At 38.5% G+C, this 20,348-nt stretch overlaps 2 protein-coding genes across 2 annotated transcripts; both read left to right on the top strand.

Annotated features, from left to right (window-relative positions):
- Nucleotides 1-232: 232 nt before the first annotated feature.
- LOC104424724 (protein trichome birefringence-like 10) lies at nucleotides 233-4,728 on the top strand. Its single transcript, XM_018867997.2, is given in 5 exon segments — nucleotides 233-733; nucleotides 736-1,066; nucleotides 2,066-2,455; nucleotides 3,218-3,376; nucleotides 3,927-4,728. Coding segments are annotated over 5 exon segments (1,311 nt in total). The 5' UTR covers nucleotides 233-651; the 3' UTR covers nucleotides 4,276-4,728.
- A 7,890-nt stretch (nucleotides 4,729-12,618) lies between these two features.
- LOC120290531 (putative disease resistance protein RGA4) lies at nucleotides 12,619-14,987 on the top strand. The gene is made up of 2 exons (XM_039306822.1): nucleotides 12,619-14,414; nucleotides 14,687-14,987. Exons 1-2 carry the CDS (start codon nucleotides 12,619-12,621, stop codon nucleotides 14,985-14,987), a joined length of 2,097 nt encoding a protein of 698 aa, XP_039162756.1.
- The last annotated feature ends 5,361 nt before the right edge of the window (nucleotides 14,988-20,348 follow it).

The raw sequence follows: 20,348 nt of genomic DNA, 5'->3' as shown, positions 1-20,348 counted from the left end.
TTAGCAACCGGCTAGATTGCTGCTGTCGGGACCACGACCGAAAATCCCCACGCGCTGCCGCGGCGCGTGTTGCGCACGGCCCAATCGGCGCTCGCGATTGCCAGTGTTACGTGGCACCTCCCGTCGTGGGAGAGAGAGTGGGGGCCGTTGAATTTCCATAGCCGTTAACCTATTAGAATTTTCAGAAAACATCATTTAAAATAAAACAAAGAAAGAAAGAATGAGAGAGAGAGAGAGAGAGAGAGAATCCACTTTACAGCAAGAACCGCTCGCGCAGCCCTCCACTTTCCCCACGAACGCATTTCTTGCCACTCCATTTCCATCATCAATCGCCATCCTCCCTCCACTCCACTCTTCTCCTCAAATCCTCTCCCTACAAATTCTTCCCTTTCTTTAAGCAGATCTCTATCCATCTTTCTCTCTCTTGTGGAGAGGAAAGTGGGTTCGGTTCGGTTCAGTTCAGTTCAGGGAAGCTTCTTAGCTTCTTGACGCCGATTTCTTCCGTTTCCTGGTTTTCTTTCTTGCCTTTTCTTTCACACCCGTTCAAGAGTCGGAACCCATGTGTCTAACTGACCCGCCAAGCAACGACGCGAGACCGGAGTAACTGAACCGCCCGCAGAGCAAAGGGAGAATCACGCGGCCTAACATGCCATGACATTGCCGGGCGCCGAGCTCTGCCACAAGTTCAAGCGCCTGCGGCTGTTCGAGCCGTCGGTGGGGGTGCTGGGCTTCGTCCTGTCGCCTTCTGCGTGGTCTGCGGCTTCTTCTACTTGGACTACCGGAGAGGGTACGGGAAGTTCTCCGGGAGATCGGAGAGGTTCGTGTGGTTGCAGGTGCACGGCGGCGACGGCGATCGCGAGATCAGAAAGTCAGATTTTTTGGAGAGGAACGGCGATGGCGGGTGCGATTTGTTCGAAGGGGACTGGGTTTGGGACGATAGCTATCCCTTGTACGAGTCCAGGGACTGCAGATTTTTGGACGAAGGCTTTAGGTGCTCTGAGAACGGACGGCCCGATTCGTTCTACGCCAAGTGGAGATGGCAACCCAGGAATTGCAATTTGCCCAGGTTCTTGAAAATTCAATTTTTTTTTTTCACTCTTTGTTTGCAGTTCTTGTTTGAGAAATTTTTGTTTGGGTCTGTTCTGTAGGGAACAATTTTCTGTGGAATCAATAAATGGTGTGTTTTGGATTATGTCAGGTTATGACCATCAGGGACTTACTTGTCTGCCTGGTTTTTCTTTTGGGTAGTAATTTCTCCGTGGGCCCTTTTTCCAAAGGGGCCTTAATAAGGTGTGGTTGAAATTGAATTGAATTGAATTGAATTGATTCCTCTTGCATGAAAGCGACGAGTTTTGTTAAGATTTTTTAAGTGTGTAGATCAAAACATGCAAAGGAATTTAGTGCTTGTTGTCAGGAATTTTTTGTGCCAGCATTGGCCGGAAAAGTTGCTGAATTTTTGGTGGATATAGCAAATGTACCGTTCAAGTAGTGTCACGGTATTTACGCTGTGCATTTGTTTGTTTCCTTCACGCTGATCTTGTTTGGAGGGTAGTTCCACATTACTAAGCCCCTCCCGTGACTTTTTTTTAAACTGACATGAAGCTTTCGAGTGGTGACGACGAACCCTCTCTCTCTCTCTCCCTCTCTCTCTCTCTAACCATCAATTGGTCCACCGTTTTCACCGTGTTAGTTAGTTTACAGGTTGACTGATCGGATTTTATCTTGAAATCATCTGGCTGCTTGGTTGATTTCCTGAGCAATTAATATGTTCAGTTTCTTTCCTTTTCTTTATTTGTCCTTGTTTTATGCTAATGAAACATGGACGTGATGAAAATTAAAGAAGTTGAGTTACTCCGAACTTTAACATACTTGATCATAATGTGATCAGTCCATAGCATCAGAGAATATCCACTTACATATTGAATGTGATGTAGAAGCATGAGATGTTTGGTGTAATGTTAGTTGGCGATGCAGTTCATGAATCATACGCATGACACACTATTGGTTTATAATTGTTGTTGCAAAACTTTGGCCTACAAACATTGATAATGTCTTCTAACACCAGATTTGATGCCAAATTGATGCTGGAGAAACTGCGGAACAAGCGGCTCGTTTTTGTGGGGGATTCTATCGGGAGAAACCAATGGGAGTCTCTCATGTGCATGCTCTCCTCTGCAGTTTCTGATCAGGACTCGATCTATGAAGTGAATGGTAGTCCAATCACAAAGCACAAAGGCTACTTGGTGTTCAAATTTAAGGAGTTCAACTGTACTCTGGAGTACTATAGAGCTCCGTTTCTGGTGCTGCAAGGCCGTCCTCCTCCAGGATCGCCTAAGAAGATCAAAACGACCCTGAAATTAGATCAGATGGACTGGACCAGTTCCAAGTGGAGAGATGCAGACATGCTGATCTTCAACACTGGGCACTGGTGGAACTTTGAGAAAACTATAAGAGGGTAAATTTGATCTTCTCATGCAAGTTCTTCCTTATTATCATCTATCTCTGATTTCAATAATATGAGTATATGTACACATGGATAGATGCATCGTTCATGTTGGCATATATAAAAACTACCATACCTAATTTTTGATTGGGAGCTTTTAGTTGGCCTTGATGAGACCTTATGTAATACCTGCTTGATAGTGATCATTTACAGATATAAGCTGGTCAGAATAAGAATCACAGAGGTTCTTTCCTAGACATAGACAAATGTGAGCATAAGAGTGGTTGTAAATGACCAGTTTAATGTGCAAGTCAGGAACTTTTTCAAAATTTGGAGTGAGGTGTATGGTTTGCTACAGACTTAGCACCACCTGACTGGTAAGGAGAGTCCTTGTAGGTTGGTTTCTAGACATCTATTTTGCTGAGTTTGTGTAATATAGCTGGCCTTTATGTTGTCTATCTCTTTCTTGATCAGCAAGGCCATAATGTTTTAGACAGCGCTGCAAAGCTCTTTGATTAGCTTGTTAATGCATTCTCCAACTTGCTGTTGCAAACTGTGAATCAGTCTGGCCATCTAGTGGTTTTTTTCATAGTTTAATTGACCTGAATGTAACTAATCGGGTTTGTATGGTGACTCTTATTTTTTGGGTCTTGGCAAGAGAGTTCTTTTGAGTCATGGAAGAGCTAGTTGTTAGATAAAGCCTGCAGTAGATCATGTTTTGATATTTCATGCCCTAGCAACTGTCTCATGTTGAATTGCACTGCCATCTGTCAGTGGTTGTTATTTCCAAGAAGGGTCAGAGGTGAAGCTGGAAATGGCAACGGAAGATGCACATAAGCGAGCCATTGAGACTGTCCTGCAGTGGATACGCAATGAGGTCAATACAGAAAAGACACAGGTCGTTTTTCGCACATTCGCACCGGTGCATTTCAGGTAGGCACACGCTTCCTCAACAAGTTACCACGCCTAAGCTTATTCAGTTGCTCAAACTATGCGATCAGAATACCCATAAAGCATTGTTATAATGAAAATGAATAAATTGACCCAATTGTTATTTGCATTCAATTAAATGCCTTTAGTTGACTCTCTACTTGGTGTAGTTTACAAGTTCTGACATGCCATTGTACTTTTTGCTCCTTCGCTATCCTGGTCCTATAATCCTCCTGGGATTATATCATGTCTGTTTATTAGATCGACCACTATTTAATGTGTAAGAGCAAATGATATTCCTTTAGTACTTCTCGTGCATCTGTTCAATGTTTAGCATTCTTTTCCACCTGAGCTTGACTTGTGAAGCCATAGCCAGGGGACTTTACAGGTTTTATTAGATCACTCTGTCTAAGTTCTTATACATGTGGGCACTCAATAAGACATGGCTCTGTCAAATTAGAATTGGCTACTGCAATAAAAGTGCCTCAACATTTGACAGATAAAATAATGAATCTTTCTGCAAGAAATGACCAATTGGTGACAAATTTTACAGAGGGGGGGACTGGAGGAATGGAGGAAGCTGTCACTTGGAGACCCTGCCGGAGCTGGGTGCCTTGTCAGCCACTCCTGAAACATGGTCTCAATTCAAGGTTGTTTCTGATGTATTATCAGCTCATTCAAGTGCACCAAAGGCAATCAAATTCGATGTGCTGAACATAACTCACATGACTTCTCGGAGGAAAGATGGCCATGCCTCTCTCTATTATCTGGGCCCTGATACTGGTCCAGCACCTGTTCATAGACAGGACTGTAGCCATTGGTGTCTGCCTGGAGTCCCGGATTCTTGGAACGTGCTACTTTACGCACTGTTCCTTAAACACGATTCTAATAGGGATCAATAAAGTGAAGCAGCAATTGCACAGAATTTGACTCCAGTCAACCACAGGATCATTGCAATATAACGGATGAAGTCGCAGTGTCTAGCGAAGGCGACCGATATATGGGATTTACTTACAGAAGTTGCACGCGAAGTCAAAAGTGAACCGGATATTCTCTGTACATTATGCACATACTGAATGGTGGCCAGCTGAATTGCGGAGATGTTTTGGCACATTGGAGGAATAACCGAGCTTGTAGCTGGAGAAGCATTATAGTGATTGGGCAGATCCGTGATTGGATTAGACGGAATTGATCTTTTCTCTTGCAGAATGTTGTAATCAGCGAAGCGGGTTTTGGTGTATCCTGGTTTCAGCTTTTCTGAAACCGAACTCATTTGGTTCCATTGTTGCTGGAGAAGAGCAAATACACATACCAATACCAGGGACGAGCATTTTACTCGTCTTTCTTGAATTCAATGCGTATCTTGTCACGACAGTTTACTAGGATCCATCCTCATGAATCCGTCGCGCCCATTTCCGACAGTTTAGGTGGCTTTGTAAAAGAACGCCTAAACTTTTCAAGGAATTCTAATTACCTGGACAAATTACAGTTATGTGGTAAAGTCAGCAACTTCGCAAAAGAACGAAAAATCATTGCAATTTCTCCGACCACCAACTGACGCACTGCCCACTACCGCCGCACCAACCGCCACCACCCTCTCCCCCTTTCCTTCTCGCGGTCTCCCCAAAGCTCGAGCGATGCACAGGCCGCTAGCTCGTGGCAATGACGAGCTCTGCACATGAGGTCGCTGCCATGGCAAGCTCTGCTTGGAGCTCACCGTCGCTGCGAGGTCGAGTTCCATGCCCAAATCGAGGTCGGGCCAACCTCAATTTGGCCTGTCCTGGAGGTCGGCACTGCAGCCAACGCTCGGCCTGAGGTTGGTGTGTCACAAGCCGACACTTCAAATCACAACCGGGCGGCACTTAGGCTTCTTTTTGAATTGTTTTCCTCTCCTACTAATAAAGGAAAATGACACGGTAACCAGCATTAACCTATTATCGATATGTGTGTGTATGGTGATATGGTTATAGGAAAAGAGTTTCTAAAATTCATCAAAAATATATATTTTTTCAAACTAAGAAACTAGGCCTCAACCAATAATGCCATATCAGACATGTACATAGGTATCTCAACTTATACCCATAATCCAACTCTCCTAATTCCCCATCAATATCACTCATCTTATCAATCAATAGCTAAAGAACCTGGAAAGGGATTAAAAATGAATGGAATGATCAACTACAGCCTATATCTTTTATAAACAGATCGGGCATCAACTATGCATATTGACGTAGCAAAACCAAAACTCAATAACCCCAAATCGAGTATAACACACAATATCAAAAAGTAGTTATATCATTTCAACAAAGGTTTATACATTTTTAAAATACTCATTTTATCAATAATATCAAATAACAATTAATGTCCATTCCATTGATCAATCTCAAATCACATATCAGTGGTCAATTTCATTAATCAATCTCAAATCACATATCAATAGTCCATTCCCTTGATCCATCTCAAATCATACATCAATGATTCATTTCATTAATCAATCTCATGCTTGGCCCCAAAGTGATGTGTTGACACTAGCATGCATACGTAACCCCTCGATGGATTTTGATCATAGCGATACAAGCATAATCCACTAACGTCATCCTTCAATAACCCACAAAGTGAATCAACAATCCATCTCAAAACTCAAATTCATCAACCAAAACACATAAATTTTCACGATTTAATTCATTAAACATACTACTTTTCCATAAACCAAATTCATAGATCAATAACCTTCCATATAACGTTTCATAAACCATTCACAAGTCGTAGTTCAAATTTTATTCAAAAGATATATTGCCATTTCAAATAGGCAAAAGGCTAGTATAGCTAGATCCAATTTTATTCATCCAAAATATTTTTTTAACTCATAATATGTCTATTTTCTATTATTTTCAAGACATGAGTTCTATAAACTGAAGAAGAAATTAGCACTACTCAACCAGGCTTGCAAAAGCAAATAACGTGAACTACCCAAACCGATTACTCGTAATTTAATTAATTGAATTGAAAACTATTTTAAAATCAAATAAAATGCTACTACTTTAACTAACAACTCGACTATATAACACTTAGTCGAGGATCAATTAACTCCCACGTTTCAATGAAAAGCTCACCTTTAGTGGGTATGCATTGTTGTCTGCTCCTTGTGGCTCACACACTAAATTTGTTCGAGCCACAACTCTCTCAACTGAACCCCGATTCAAATGAGTTTATTGTCAAAAGTGCGATGGCCAACAATATCACCAAGAGGGGAGTTGAATAGGTGATTTCAAGAAACCTGACATAATATTGCGGAATTATATGCATCAAGTTTGACATAAGTGTAATAACATAGATGCGCACTAAGTTGATATACGTAAGAACATGTTAAAGTAGTGTGTGCCACTTATATTCAAGCACTTCTCCCTGAAACTGGTATTGCTTATATTTAATAGGATAAATCTCACTATCTCACACTTAAGCACAAACTACAACATTGATACACTTTTCAAGAGATTACAATTTTAGTATACTCAAACAACTATAAGAATAAAAAGCTTTCTCTATTAATGGGTTGTTTCTCACTCTTGATCTCTTGCATCTTCAATGTTTGTTGATCTCCTTTTGTACTCCTTAGTATCCAATCTCCCGTTGGACAATCTTCATGAAGATCAATCTCCAAATTATCTGTTGGATAATTGTTGAGTAGATCAATTTAAAAGTTAAAATCAATCAATCTGAGATTCTGAAGATATGGCCGCCCATACAATAAAATCTTTCAATTTCCAAAATAAAATCTTGAATTATGGAAAAAAAAATCTATCTTCGAGATGATTGTCAATTAATCAATATATCATGTGTAATTGATATTTTCTATGTGGATATTTCTCGAGATTGATAATCAATGAATTTCTTAGATTTGGAATCCAGGTCATATCACTAGCTTTGAAATAATATTTAGATAAAAATAGTCATGCGATATTTTTATCTAGATTTCCAAAGCATGTGATAAACATGTTGTTTAGGTAATATAATCGCTCCACTCATATGAGCAATTCCCGGTTATATCTAGTCTCCTGGTGATATCATTTTCCAATTATATCAAATTTCTCGGTAATATCTAATTGTGTCTTAATAGGTAACTTGAGTTCATTGGTGATATAGTAGACTGCTCACCTTGGTACCTCCAAATCTTTATAAACTTCCTATTCTTCTATACTAATGCACCCTACAATGTAGGTTCTTCCAGCTATTTAAAACCTTTTCACCTTAAACATGTAAGTCTCTTTAATGCGGACTTTTGCATAACCTATTTGCATTTATCACACTCATTTAGCACACATAGATGGTTTTGTCAAATTCAAGATATTATAAGAGGTTTTATCAACAAAAAGAAAGCCCTTATGAAGTAATGAAAGATCTCAAACTTTGCCGACTCAAAAGATGATCGAAGATGAAAAATCATCACTGAAAATAGAAATTCGTAACTGGGTCTGGTAGCACACATGGAACTTCTAAAGTTTACTTTCCGTAAAATCTCACATCTCCGCAACAACTTGATCTTTCATTTCCACATAATTTCTCAGCCAACCAGCACTAGGTTGGACCAAGAAACTCAGAATTGAGATAGACCCAAATTTAAGCCATAACTCCAAAAATTTCTCCAATTAAATGAACAAATGGTTAGATAAAATTTTCATGGTCTTCATTTGCTTCCTTTATCAAACTAGGTCTTTAGATTTTAATTTTCTTATTGTTTGTGTTGATTTCAAAGTGATTAATGTTTCGATTAGTTCAATTCTTTCCGCTCCAAATAAATGAAAACTCTAAGGAATAAGTTACATTGATCTACTAGGCACTCTGGAATTTGGTTGTTTGATGTTTTCTCATTTAGGTTTAGTTTTGAGGTTAAGTTTATTTGGATTTCAAGAATGGCTTGATGTACATCTTGCTATATTGAGTTATTTTCATCTCTTGGCTTAATTTGAAAAGTTTTCTGCATGCCTTAAATGTGTTTGAATGATTTCCCAAGACTTTCTGTTGCAACTTAGATTAGAAAAATGTGAAAATGGTAAAACTAGACCTAAGAGTGGCATTTTATTAATTTTTGACATATCTAGATGCAATTTGGTAACATGTGAATAAACAATAAGAAACGATGTGATCTTGCCCCTATCAGTGAAAAAAATAATAATAAATAAATAAATAAGGGGGGAAGAGATTTGATATTCGCCAAATCCTCCGTTTCTCCTTCCATCTCCGTTGGTTGAGCCGTAATTCCACAACGGAGCTTGGTCTTTAAGGTTAGTATATAATTGACCTAGAGAATATGCACTGCAATCAGGAGTTCAAGAAAAGATTGAGCAGACTCGGTGGAGAGGTTTCTGTAATCCAAAACCCTGAACTGGGCAAAAATTTGGGGAAGACTTTTTGGCCAAGATCTTAAAAAGGGAGGAGAGGGAGCTGAAAAATTGTGAAAACTGAAGAATGAAAGGTCAGAAAAAAACCAAATAGAGGGCGGAACGGAAGTAAGAAGGAATCAGCAAAACGGAGATAGAAAAAGGGAAAAAATGAAAAAAGAAAGCTGTAGTGGCGGAGAAGAGAGCTCTCTCTGTGTGTAGGAAGATGCCGGTGATTTGTGCTCAAAATAAAAAGCGGAAGAAGTTGAAAAGAAACGAGAGAGAGGGGGCCGCTAGTTGGCCTTGACATGAGCCTTGGCAATACTCAGACAAGAACTCCTTTACCCTTTCTAGAAAATTTTCCACTTAGTCCTCATTTGGAGGAGTTTCGACTAATGCACCCAGCAGGGCATCTCTATCACCTTCAATTTCTTTGATTTGCAGGATTCTGGCGAGGACCATGGTGATCCATGTCCCGGAACCAGCGCTGCTGTCTTGTGCAAACGAAGCTGCTCGGATCTTGTGTGTCGCTAAATAACTCATCCAAATCAGGCGCAATTCCCTGCATAAATTGTTGGACTTGTCAGCATCTCGACTTAACTAAAGCCAATTCCATCAGTCCCCACTTTGTTATCTCGCAAGCTCTAACCTCTACATTACTCATCTTAGATCACCGCGAGTCAAGACGCCGGTCAAGCTTCTCGGACGAGCATTTCCTCTTCCAGAATCATGGTTTCATCATCAAAGCTATTTGGGCCAAAAGGGCAAAAATAATATCGTTTTGCCCCTTTTTTGCCACGTCAATTGAAGACTGTGCATGTTGAATTCGAACTTTTTCTAAAAAAGTCATGTCATAATAAAAACCTAATTTAAAAAGTCATGTGTGACGATTAGTTAGAATAGGCACTCAAGTGAATGATTCTTCGCATATGTGATACTCGAGTGATAATAAAAAGAAGTTATGACTTATAAGTGAGTGTTGAATAAAAGTCATGACACAATTGATATCTGTAAAGCTAAAATTAGATTATAACATAATCCTTGAAAAGTTGGTAAATCATGCAAATAAAGAGTGATAATTCCATGTAAGCTTAGGCCCTATTTGTTTGTGTTCTTTTCTTCTGGACATGAATACAATTTCTGTTTTTTTGTTCCGAGGAACAAAAAAAGAATAGAAACGCGTTTGTTTGCATTTTTGTTCCTAGAAACAAATTTCGAACAAAAACAAGAAACAAGAAAAACTTATTTCTTATTCCTAGAACACTTCTGAGAAACAATTTTTCTCTCTCTTATTTTTTTCTTCTCTTTGTTTTCTTCTTCTTTTCTTTTTCTTTTTTCTTTGGCCGGTCGCCGGCCTCAGCCATGGCCATCGAGAGCCGGCAACCTCGCCGGAGAATCGCCGACCCTTGGCAAGGCCGCCGGCCCTGATCGGCCGGTCATTGGCCATGGCCGAGGCCAATGACTGGCCAAAAGGAAGAAAAAGAAAAAAAAAGAAAAAAAAAATAAAATAAAAATATTAAAAAATTAAAAGAAACAAAAAAATTATACAAGTTTACCAAATGTGTTTCTGTTCTTTTTCTATTCCAGGAACAAATTTACCAAACGTGTTCTTCTATTCAAAAATTGTTCCCCAAAACAAAAATAATTTTTTATATTTCTAAACGAATAATTTTTAAAGAAACATTACACTCTTAGTAACTTTAACATATATTTGTCTTTAACAAAAATATATATAGTGGTATATTATTAGAACAATTAATAATTTTGAAACAATCAAATAAATAGTGGTACATGGATAGTTGGTAACTTTCTACAAAAATATTTAAGCTATGCAAATAAATATTGCTAAATCATTGAAATATATGACAATTTAAAATAATCAAATAACTACTTACACTTTCTTAAAAGTATTGCCAACTTACCCGCGCATTACAAATTAATCAAGTGGTATATTCATATACTCAACAATATGTCAAGGTCCTTATAATTTAGTACCATTTTTTTCTCAGAAAGATGTTAAAATATGGAGCTGCTAATATTTCTCTATTGTGATACGAATGTCCATATGACATTACATAAGTAAAAAAAAAAAAAAAAAAAAAAAAAAAAAAAGAGCTATTATCAATATAAAACCAAATATATGGTGAAATAATTAACTTTAAGGATTAAAGTTAAAGGTGGAAAGAAAATATATAAGTAATACTCAATTGAATCGTAAGTAAAAAATATTTACTTAGATAATGGTAAAAGGAAAATATAATTAAAAACACCATCCAATATTAAACATACAACTTTTGAACAATATTAAAAGGAAATAATAATGGTTATACTAATCATTGTAATTAGGACATGAAATAACAAAAAAAAAAACAAAAAAGGAAAAGTCTATACGGACTTATATTTTGAAAGTAAGTTCCCTCATGCAAACGCCTTCGTGAAGAAAAGAAAAATCACTATTTCCATTCTTGGACAAAAACCTTTTTTTGGCTAGTCAATACATATTAGGAACTACAAATATTTCCACTTTTTGTTTACTTTACAATGTTATACAAAAAAAAGAAAAAGAAAAAAGAATCTGCTATGACAGCATATTCACAATCAAAATGTGCCTAGACACAAAAAGAGATAGAATGCAACTAGAATTTTCATACAAAATATAAAGTTATAGCATCAATTAATTGTGAAGCAATTTTGTTTAAATAGGATATTGAAATATGATTGGATCCAAGAGTTCAACCATAATTTTAATTCTTGATGTAATTATTCAGAGTTTGTTTGAAATAAGATGGCAAGGATGCAAATTAATAAAATATAGTGTAAAATTCTAATGTTAGTAAAACCTAAATGGGTGAATATTTATTGATTTTTTATTATTATTATCATTGAGATAACAAATCCAGTCTTCAAATTAAGCAACAGCATAATTTTGGCAAGTGATTGATATTGCATTTATCATGTGATTAGGACTTTTCAAAGCGGTGGCTACTTCTGTGGAGAAAGCACCAAATCCTTCATTTGCAATGAGAAGACGCCAAATCTAGCAATTTCCAATCCTGAACGGCAAGCTAACAGGAAACACTTCGAGAAAATTTGGTTATAATATATTTATGCACATAGTGATAGGCATACTAAAAAGATTAAATATGACGACCAAACTTGTTTCACACGTGAACTAGACCACTAAAATGGACAATTAAAGTAGTCACACAATGTGATAATTGTTGGATGGATGTTTATAGATGAATAACATTCATGATCTCGTCAATTGGATGGATGAATTGGGGTATCACATCAAACTTAGACGAGGTAATGATGCTAAGAACGTAATTTGAGAATCCTGATTGATGTTAATAATGTTGCATCATCATTTAAAAAGAGAAAACATTGGGGGATAATACCATGGAAAAGTGGCTGTCCTTGGAGATGCAATTCCCTTTCGCTACTTGGTGCTATGGTCCTTTGCTTGTGGGCCGCGGAAACTGTTGATTAAAACCAGTCTGCTAAAAACCTATCTCTGTCACTTCAACGCCAGCATTTTCGTTGCCTTTGCAAGCATGTTAGACGAATGAACGCTGGAAGCACAAAATACCTTCTACCATCGAAACTCCGAAAAATCTTAGACAGACAAATCGCCGACATCGGACCTGAGAACGGTGGGTCCCATATGAATTATTGATTTAAATTGCGTGGATGATCAGAATCCTATCTTCAACAGCTCAAGTTGTTCAAAGAAGTCAAAAATTAGATTTGTCAGTATTGGCTAGCGTAAACGTAAACTTGTTATAATTATTGTGAGAAGTCTCCAGCCTCGTAAGGCTGGACTGATATTTTCTGATCCATAGAAAGACCCAGAAAGAGAGAACAAAAATGGCGGAAGCCATCATCGTCAGCATTGCTGGAGAGATCATCGCCAAGTTGGTTCCTCAAGCACTGGAAAAGGTTGGAAAGTTATGGGGCATCAAGCATGAACTTGAGGTGCTCAAGGACACAGTCTCCACGCTTCAGGCTGTACTACACGATGCAGAAGAAAAATATTATCAGAGTCGCCAAATCCAAGTTTGGCTTGAGAAACTGAAAGACGCTTTCTATGACGCCCAGGACGTGCTCGAAGAACTCAACATAGCAACTGTGCGACGAGAACTGAGAGGCCACAATAAAATGATCAAGGAGGTAAGGACATTTTTCTCAAGTTCAAATCAGCTTGCTTTTAAACTGAACATGAGTTACAAAGTTAGAGCAGTGAGGGGAAGAATAGAAGCCATTAACGCTGCTAGGAGATTCCATTTGGACGAGTGCCCTGTGGACTTGCGAGTAGAGAGAGAGTGGTGGAAGAGAGAAGAGACGCATTCATTCATACGTGAGGGAGATATTACTGGGAGAGATGATGATAAGAAGATGGTAATGAAATTTTTACTTGATTCAGATGTGAAAGAGCACGTTGCCATCCTTCCAATAGTTGGTATTGGTGGGCTTGGAAAAACGGCTCTTGCTCAATGGGTTTATAATGATGAGAGGGTCAGTAAACATTTTGACTTGAAAATGTGGGTATGTGTCTCTAGTGATTTTGATATGAAAAAAGTAGTGAAAAAAATCATAGCTTGTGCAAAGAAGAAAGAATCAACCGAGGTTGCGATGGAACATTTGCAAAGTGAACTAAGGGCAGAAATTGATGACAAGAGATATCTCTTAGTTTTAGATGATTTGTGGAATGTAGAACGAAAAACATGGTTGAGCTTGAAAACTTTATTAGTGGGAGGTGCTAGAGGAAGCAAGATCCTTATAACTACACGCATTCCTTTGGTTGCGGAGATCACCAGCACTGCTCCACCTCATCTTCTTGGGGGCTTGTCTGAAAGTGCATCCGTTGATATATTAATGCAAATGGCTTGTCGAAAAGAAGAGGAGATACAAGATCCTGACATGCTAGCTATTGGCAAAGAGATAGTTAAAAAGTGTTCCGGGGTTCCATTGGTTGTCCGAACTATTGGGAGTTTACTATTCTTTAAGAAAACTAAACCCGAATGGTTACATTTTAAAGATAATGAACTCCCAGAAGTGTCTCAAAGGGAAGACAGCATAATATCAGTTCTTAAGCTAAGTTATGACTATCTTCCTTCACATTTGAAACAATGTTTCACGTTCTGTTCATTATTTCCCAAAGATTATGAGATAAAGAAGCAGACTTTGGTCGATCTTTGGGTGGCAGAAGGATTTATCCAGCCATCAAATAGAAGTCAGCATTTAGAAGAAATTGCCCATGGGTATTTCATGGATCTACTTTGGAGTAACTTCTTCCAAGATTTTAAAAAAGATCCAATCACGAAGGCAGAGACTTGCAAGATGCATGATTTGATGTGTGATCTAGCCTACTTAGTTGCTGGAACTGAGAGTTGTGTGGCATGGGCTGACACAAAATCTATAAATGAAAGAACTCGTCATATATCTCTTGGTTTAACTTTCAGTTTGATGGGTGAACTCCCCGTCTCGGGCTTGAAGGCAAGTGCATTGAGAACAATTCTTTCTGTTGTACCAAAGCCTACGACTTACTGGGAAATGAAACAAAGAGAACCACCAAGTCAAGCAGATCTATGCCAACTCATTAAAAGTTTCAAGAGCTTACGCATCTTGGATCTACATGCAACAAATGTAAAGAAGGTCCCAAGGTCCATCTCTAAGTTGAAGCATCTCACGTATCTCGATCTCTCTCTCAATAATACACTCAAAAGGCTTCCTAACTCCATTACGAGATTGCAGTCTTTGCAAACACTTAATCTCTATCGTTGTTGTGCCCTTGAAGAATTGCCAATGGGAATAAGGAAGTTGGTCAACCTTAGAAATCTAGACACGGATTATTGTTGGAAACTTGGATATATGCCACGTGGAGTAGGGCAATTGAGATCTTTGCATAGGCTAACTCGCTTCATTTTGCTTGAAGAAAAGCTCTTGCTAAGAATTATTGCGGACTTGAGGAGCTAAATGGGCTTAATAACATCCAGGGAAGCCTTAGCATTGAAAATTTGGGACACATAATAGATGCAGTAGCAGAATCTAGAGCTGCGAATTTGATAGGGAAGCATTCTTTGAAATCTGTTGAACTTCGATGGGGCTATCTCGATATTGATGATGCATCAATTGGGGATAGAGATGAAGCTCTATTAGATGGACTGAGGCCACACTCAAATTTGCAGAACTTAACAATTGATGGATATAAAGGTGGAGCTTTCCAAGGTGGATGATGGAGAGCCTCGTCATTTTCTTGCCAAATTTAGTTGAGTTACGTTTGCAAAAATGCGGAAGATGTAAACATCTCCCTCAACTAGCCCAACTGCCTCACCTTAAGTCTTTAGAAATTTTGAGGCTACCTGAATTGGAATACATCGAGTCAGACTATTCATCCACTTTAACAACATCATTTCCTAGTCTATTGAGATTACAGATTGGTTATTGTGAAAACTTGAAAGCCATGCCATTAATCCCACACCTTGAGGAGTTGAAGCTGAGAAAGGTCAATTCAGAGTTGATAAGTCGGATATCTGGCCTCACTAAGTTGAAGAGTCTGATTATATCAGAGATGGAGTTTCTAGAATGTTTGCCCGAGGAGTGTTTACAAAATCTCACTTCACTTGAAATTCTTAGCATTTATCACTGTCCTCTTTTAACTTCCCTCTCACTCGGTATGCAACATCTATCGAACCTCGTGAATCTCTGCATTTGGTGTTGTGAGGAGCTCGATTTATTGCAAGACGAAAGTGACAACAAATTAGACTTGCAAGGACTTAAGAATCTCCAATCCATGGACATCCATGAAGTTCCCAAACTAGCATCTCTCCCAAAGTGGCTTCTACAAGCTAGCAATCTCGAGTGTCTTTATATTAAAAAGTGCTTAAATTTGAAGGCTTTACCAGAGCAAATGGAGAGGCTTCAATCACTTCAAAGGCTTGACATCATCCAGTGCCCCTTATTGACATCATTACCTGAAGGAGTGCGAAGGCTTGCATTCCTTACTCACCTAAGAATAGCAGCTTGCCCAGATTTGGAGGAGAGGTGCAAAAAAGATGCAGGCAAGGATTGGTACAAGATTGCTCACATCCCGCACATAACTCACAAGCTCAAATATTACGATGAAGTCGACTTACGACTAGAAATTCTTCACTTTTCTTTCTAAATGGATCTGGACCTCTTTTCCCAGAATTTTACATGAATAATTACTTTCAAATTGTGTATCAAATACTTGATTTGACTGGCGTACATTGGTAGATCGTTGGAAGGTCCGGACACATCTTTGGATGTACCACGGAGGCAAGTATTTACACGGTGTGTAATCATCGAGGTTGATGTTGCTCCTTCTGGATGGCCCTCAATGGGTTGTCTCTAAATTAAGTGCTCGCTTTATCACCAAAGTGCGTGAAAAATAAGGGAAAATTCATCCTCCTCATCTAACTCCAAGCTCATTAAATCTGGCTCGTGACTCGTGCTGTAGATACGGTGTGAAATCTCCTCATTTGATTTCGCGAGAAAAAGTCCCATAAATGAAGTGATAAAATGTTTCTTCGGAAAATAGCGTCTGTTTGTTTCCCTTACAATTAACTTTTGTCTCTATGTGGTCTCAAAGAATCAATATTTTAGTCATTAACTGCATAATGAAACTCAAGAACCACCCATTCGTGGCTTTAAGGAAGGATTTGCTTGTTTGGTTGTTTGGCCTGCTTGAAATTGGTATAACTTCAACAAATGCATTTGTTTTCACGTCGGCTTGGCTATTCTTTGATTCTGTGCTTCCCCCCTTTTCACACTAACACAATTTGCCAGTGAATACCACGTCAAGATATGCAGCATGCCCAAATTGGAGGCCTATCGAACAGCATCAAAAGTCGGCGACTCTGAAGTCCTTGTCAGGCACGGCCAACCATGCCGTCCATAAAGCATGCCATTAGGAACAGCTATTCTGTCCCAAGTTAGTTCACAGAGAATTACGCTGTTGCATATTCACCTTCTTCTTGACCGGAATGACAGCCCCCACGGCACAGCAATAGCGACGCGTAGCTACCCGCCCTAAAAGTGAGAATGAATTGAGGCCAGCTTTGGTCCATCTACAATTGATCTTCCGTTATGATTTCTCTATGATTTTTTTGGTCAGAATGATTTCTCCATGATGGGCTAGCTATCTTTTTTATCCCATTCCAAATGTTGCCTAACAAATCAAAATATCATCTATTATCCTGTGCACAAAAAGAACAGTTTCAAATGGGATAAAGTCATAAAAGACGGATTTTCAAAACGTAACCATGTTACACAATAATCATTCGCACATGTTATCCACAGATATTAAGTGAATATACTTAACGTACCCAAGTAAAAGTTAAAACAAGTGCACGTTGTTGAACTCTTATGTTGATATTTTACATGCCTTGTATTACCTAAAAAACAAGAAGAGATACAAAGACATTCTTGAAACATGGATTGCCAAGAGACTAAAAGACTAAAGTTTGCACGAATTGCTCAAGTAATCCTTAAGGAAGTCATGTTCTTTTGACCTGTCACTTTTAGTTTTAGCTGAACATCGTCATGTAAGTGGAGGCCACAACTTTACCACACAACCTTATCATTAATCCATCAAAACCATAAACACTAGTTCACTCCACAAGATACAGACATATCAAATCATAGTTTACGTCAATGGCATAACTTTTTTGTGATGCAGGGGCATAAGTATAGAACTCAACTATCTAGAAACTCATTAAATATCTTGAAAATCTCATAAACCAGTTAAATTTAGGCCTTTGGTTGGTTTGGTGACTTTAACTGAGAATAATTGCATGTAATAGGTAGAATTTGTAGAAGTGATAGATCCTGAGTTGAATTCCCCTAACACCCCAACCAATTGTAACAAGTTTACCTGACCTTCCTCTCACATGATTTTTAACCATGGTCTACCACTAATAGATGTGGCATGCCAAAGTTCTTGCTTGCATCCTATTATCTGTCAGAATGTAGTGTTCAAATTAAACCAACAAAAGCATTTTGCCCAAGCATTACGCAAAGGAAATCAAATATGCCCATCTCGCTCAAGTATATTTAGGTACCTCGACCACTTTTTGGTGGTCAATTCCCACACTTACGTTATTGTAGAATCATACTTCACGCTTCTCTCCTCTTTGTTCATTCGCAATGCGAATACACATATTCAGACCCCTCTAGTGGCCAAGTGTTACTTCTCCTGATTTAGTCTTTGGGTGTCTATTTTTAATCCCCTGGTTTGTACATATTTATATTCACATCTGATAATTGATCATGCATTAAATGTCTTTGTGCGATTTGCTTGAGTAAACTTTGATCAGGTGAGCTTAATCATATCCAAGCCCTACGAATGAGTCAGCTTATTAGCGCAGCACACCTTTATCTTTTGTAGTGCGGCCTCATTCTTGGACTGTGAATTTCACTATAACAGTTAGTATACTGTAAATCTTTTTGGTTGATTCAGATGACCGACCAATTGTCGGCTTTGTGCACTATTGGTAATTTACCAGCAATAGAAGGAGTTTACCTGCGTCAAATCCAATAGTTAGTTATCAAAAGTTTAGAAATTTACCACTTAAACGAAATCTTGCTAGTGAAATTAGTTACTAACAAAGAAATTAAGAAATTTGGAATCAGCTTATTGTTCATTCCTGTTTAACAAGATTTTAAACCTTGAATTAGCGGTTTGAGAGTCCTCTTCTTGGTCAAACATCCGCTGACACAAAAGCTCCTTTGTCGGCCTGCAGATTGCACACCCCATGCTTGCATTAAAGGGCAAATAGTACGTTGATTTTTCTCAGGGATATTTTCTGTGCACTCCAAACTTTAAAACTGGTTATCAACCTCTGATTTTAAATCTTATATCAAACCAAAAGAGGTCCAAGTCTTCACACATCTTACACTTCATCGACGGAAGGAGCTGCTTCCACCCGTTGAAATTCGGCAATTCACCAACTACCTTCTAGTCCTTCCAAGCCTATTGACAACTCTGATTTGACTCAATGTTCGCCTTTCCTTGGTCCATCTAAGTCCTCACAAACTTCTTGCTCTATGATTTATTCACCTTATAATCAGCTCCATCCAACCTTTAGACACCATTAACGCCTAATAACTCATTTACTTTTGGTAGAGGCAGAGGATTCCACATTTTGACGAGCTTGTTAAGACACGATTTGGATATTACACATACATTTATCAATTGGTGCTACACCATTAATGTTGGTGCATGCAATAATAATTTATAATTATTTTGTCATCTCAAAACATGATAGAGAGTTTTGTCCCGAGTTGAAGATGGGGATGGTCACATCAACCTCAGAGTGAGGGCAATGAGTGTGTGAAGAGAGAGAGAGAGAGAGAGTGGCAATATGGTAGATAAGTAAACAATGGATATGATGAAAGATACAACTTGAATTTTTATTTTTATTTTTAATTTTCAAAGATTTCCTTGATTCTAAAATGGCCTTAAAAACCGATGTGATTCTAAAGATGCGGCTCCAACAACGGAGGAATGCGAGTGACTACAGACTGTATCCTAAAATATTGCAGTACAAATTGTGAGAACAAATTGGATATACATATCTCCAAGTGTCGAGATAAAGATGCTTTTCTCCATTTAATTTTCCCTTTTGCAATGGTGTGTGTTGTTGGTTGGGTTGGCGCTGTGGCTCAGCTGGGGCCCAAACAAGTTGGTGATTTAACATTTGAAGGATAAGTACATGCAACTGTGAGCTTGCTGGAAGCCTCTCCTGGAGGTCACAAGTCCCACTAGCGCCAGTGGGTTCTAATTTTTTGGGATTTTTATCATTAGGTTTAGTATCGTTTCCAAAAAGCTTTCCACAAGCACAATTGATTGCGCAATCCATGTGATGGAATATAGATCTAGCTCCGATACTAATTGATACAAAACAGATTTAACTAAAATCCATTGTTTTTCTGGTACCAAAATTGGTGCCATGTGCGTCGAATTTAGAATTTTCTAAAATCCATTGTTTTTCTGGCCCTTCAAACTCCTGGAGGGCTGTATCTGTTCTCACCAATAAATAATTGAATAAATTGATGGTCCTACATCAGATTGAGGCTAGCAAAGGAACCACTGTCCAGCAGATGAGCTTTGACCGACTTTTCAAACGCTTAAAAACACTGAATGTCTATCGTATCAGCACCACTAGAATAGCCAGTCGGCAGGGTGCATCAGATAAGGAGACCTGGGACACAAGCTCTTTTCAGCCAAGCATGTGTTTGTGGACTGTGAATCCTGAGCAAGTACTTGCTTCTAGTGCTTTTAATGAAAATCTATAGAAAGAAAAATGATTGAATGAACAGAAACTGAATGCATTATATCGAAGGGATAATGTTATATGACTACCTTCTTTGATATGTCATGGCAACTCTATCCAGTGAAACCTTACGACTATATTTAAAACTATAGTGACTTCAAAGTGAGTCAATATATGCCTTGAAACCATATTAATACTCCTTCCATCACAATCAACCTAATAGTTAGACATCACAGTCTATCGATTGGATTGAATCGTGAAGACCTTGGCCTCTGCAATCTTGTAATATGATTTAACTGT

This window comes from Eucalyptus grandis, chromosome 2, assembly GCF_016545825.1.
Source record: "Eucalyptus grandis isolate ANBG69807.140 chromosome 2, ASM1654582v1, whole genome shotgun sequence".
Lineage (NCBI taxonomy): Eukaryota > Viridiplantae > Streptophyta > Magnoliopsida > Myrtales > Myrtaceae > Eucalyptus > Eucalyptus grandis.
This window is presented reverse-complemented; position numbering and strand designations above follow the sequence as displayed.

Bases quoted from the DNA above. Each gene is read 5' to 3' on its own strand.
- LOC120290531 (XM_039306822.1), top strand. From the start codon at position 12,619: ATGGCGGAAGCCATCATCGTCAGCATTGCTGGAGAGATCATCGCCAAG. The intron at 14,415-14,686 runs GTCCATCTCTAA...TTTTGCTTGAAG, and splicing joins AATGTAAAGAAGGTCCCAAG to AAAAGCTCTTGCTAAGAATT.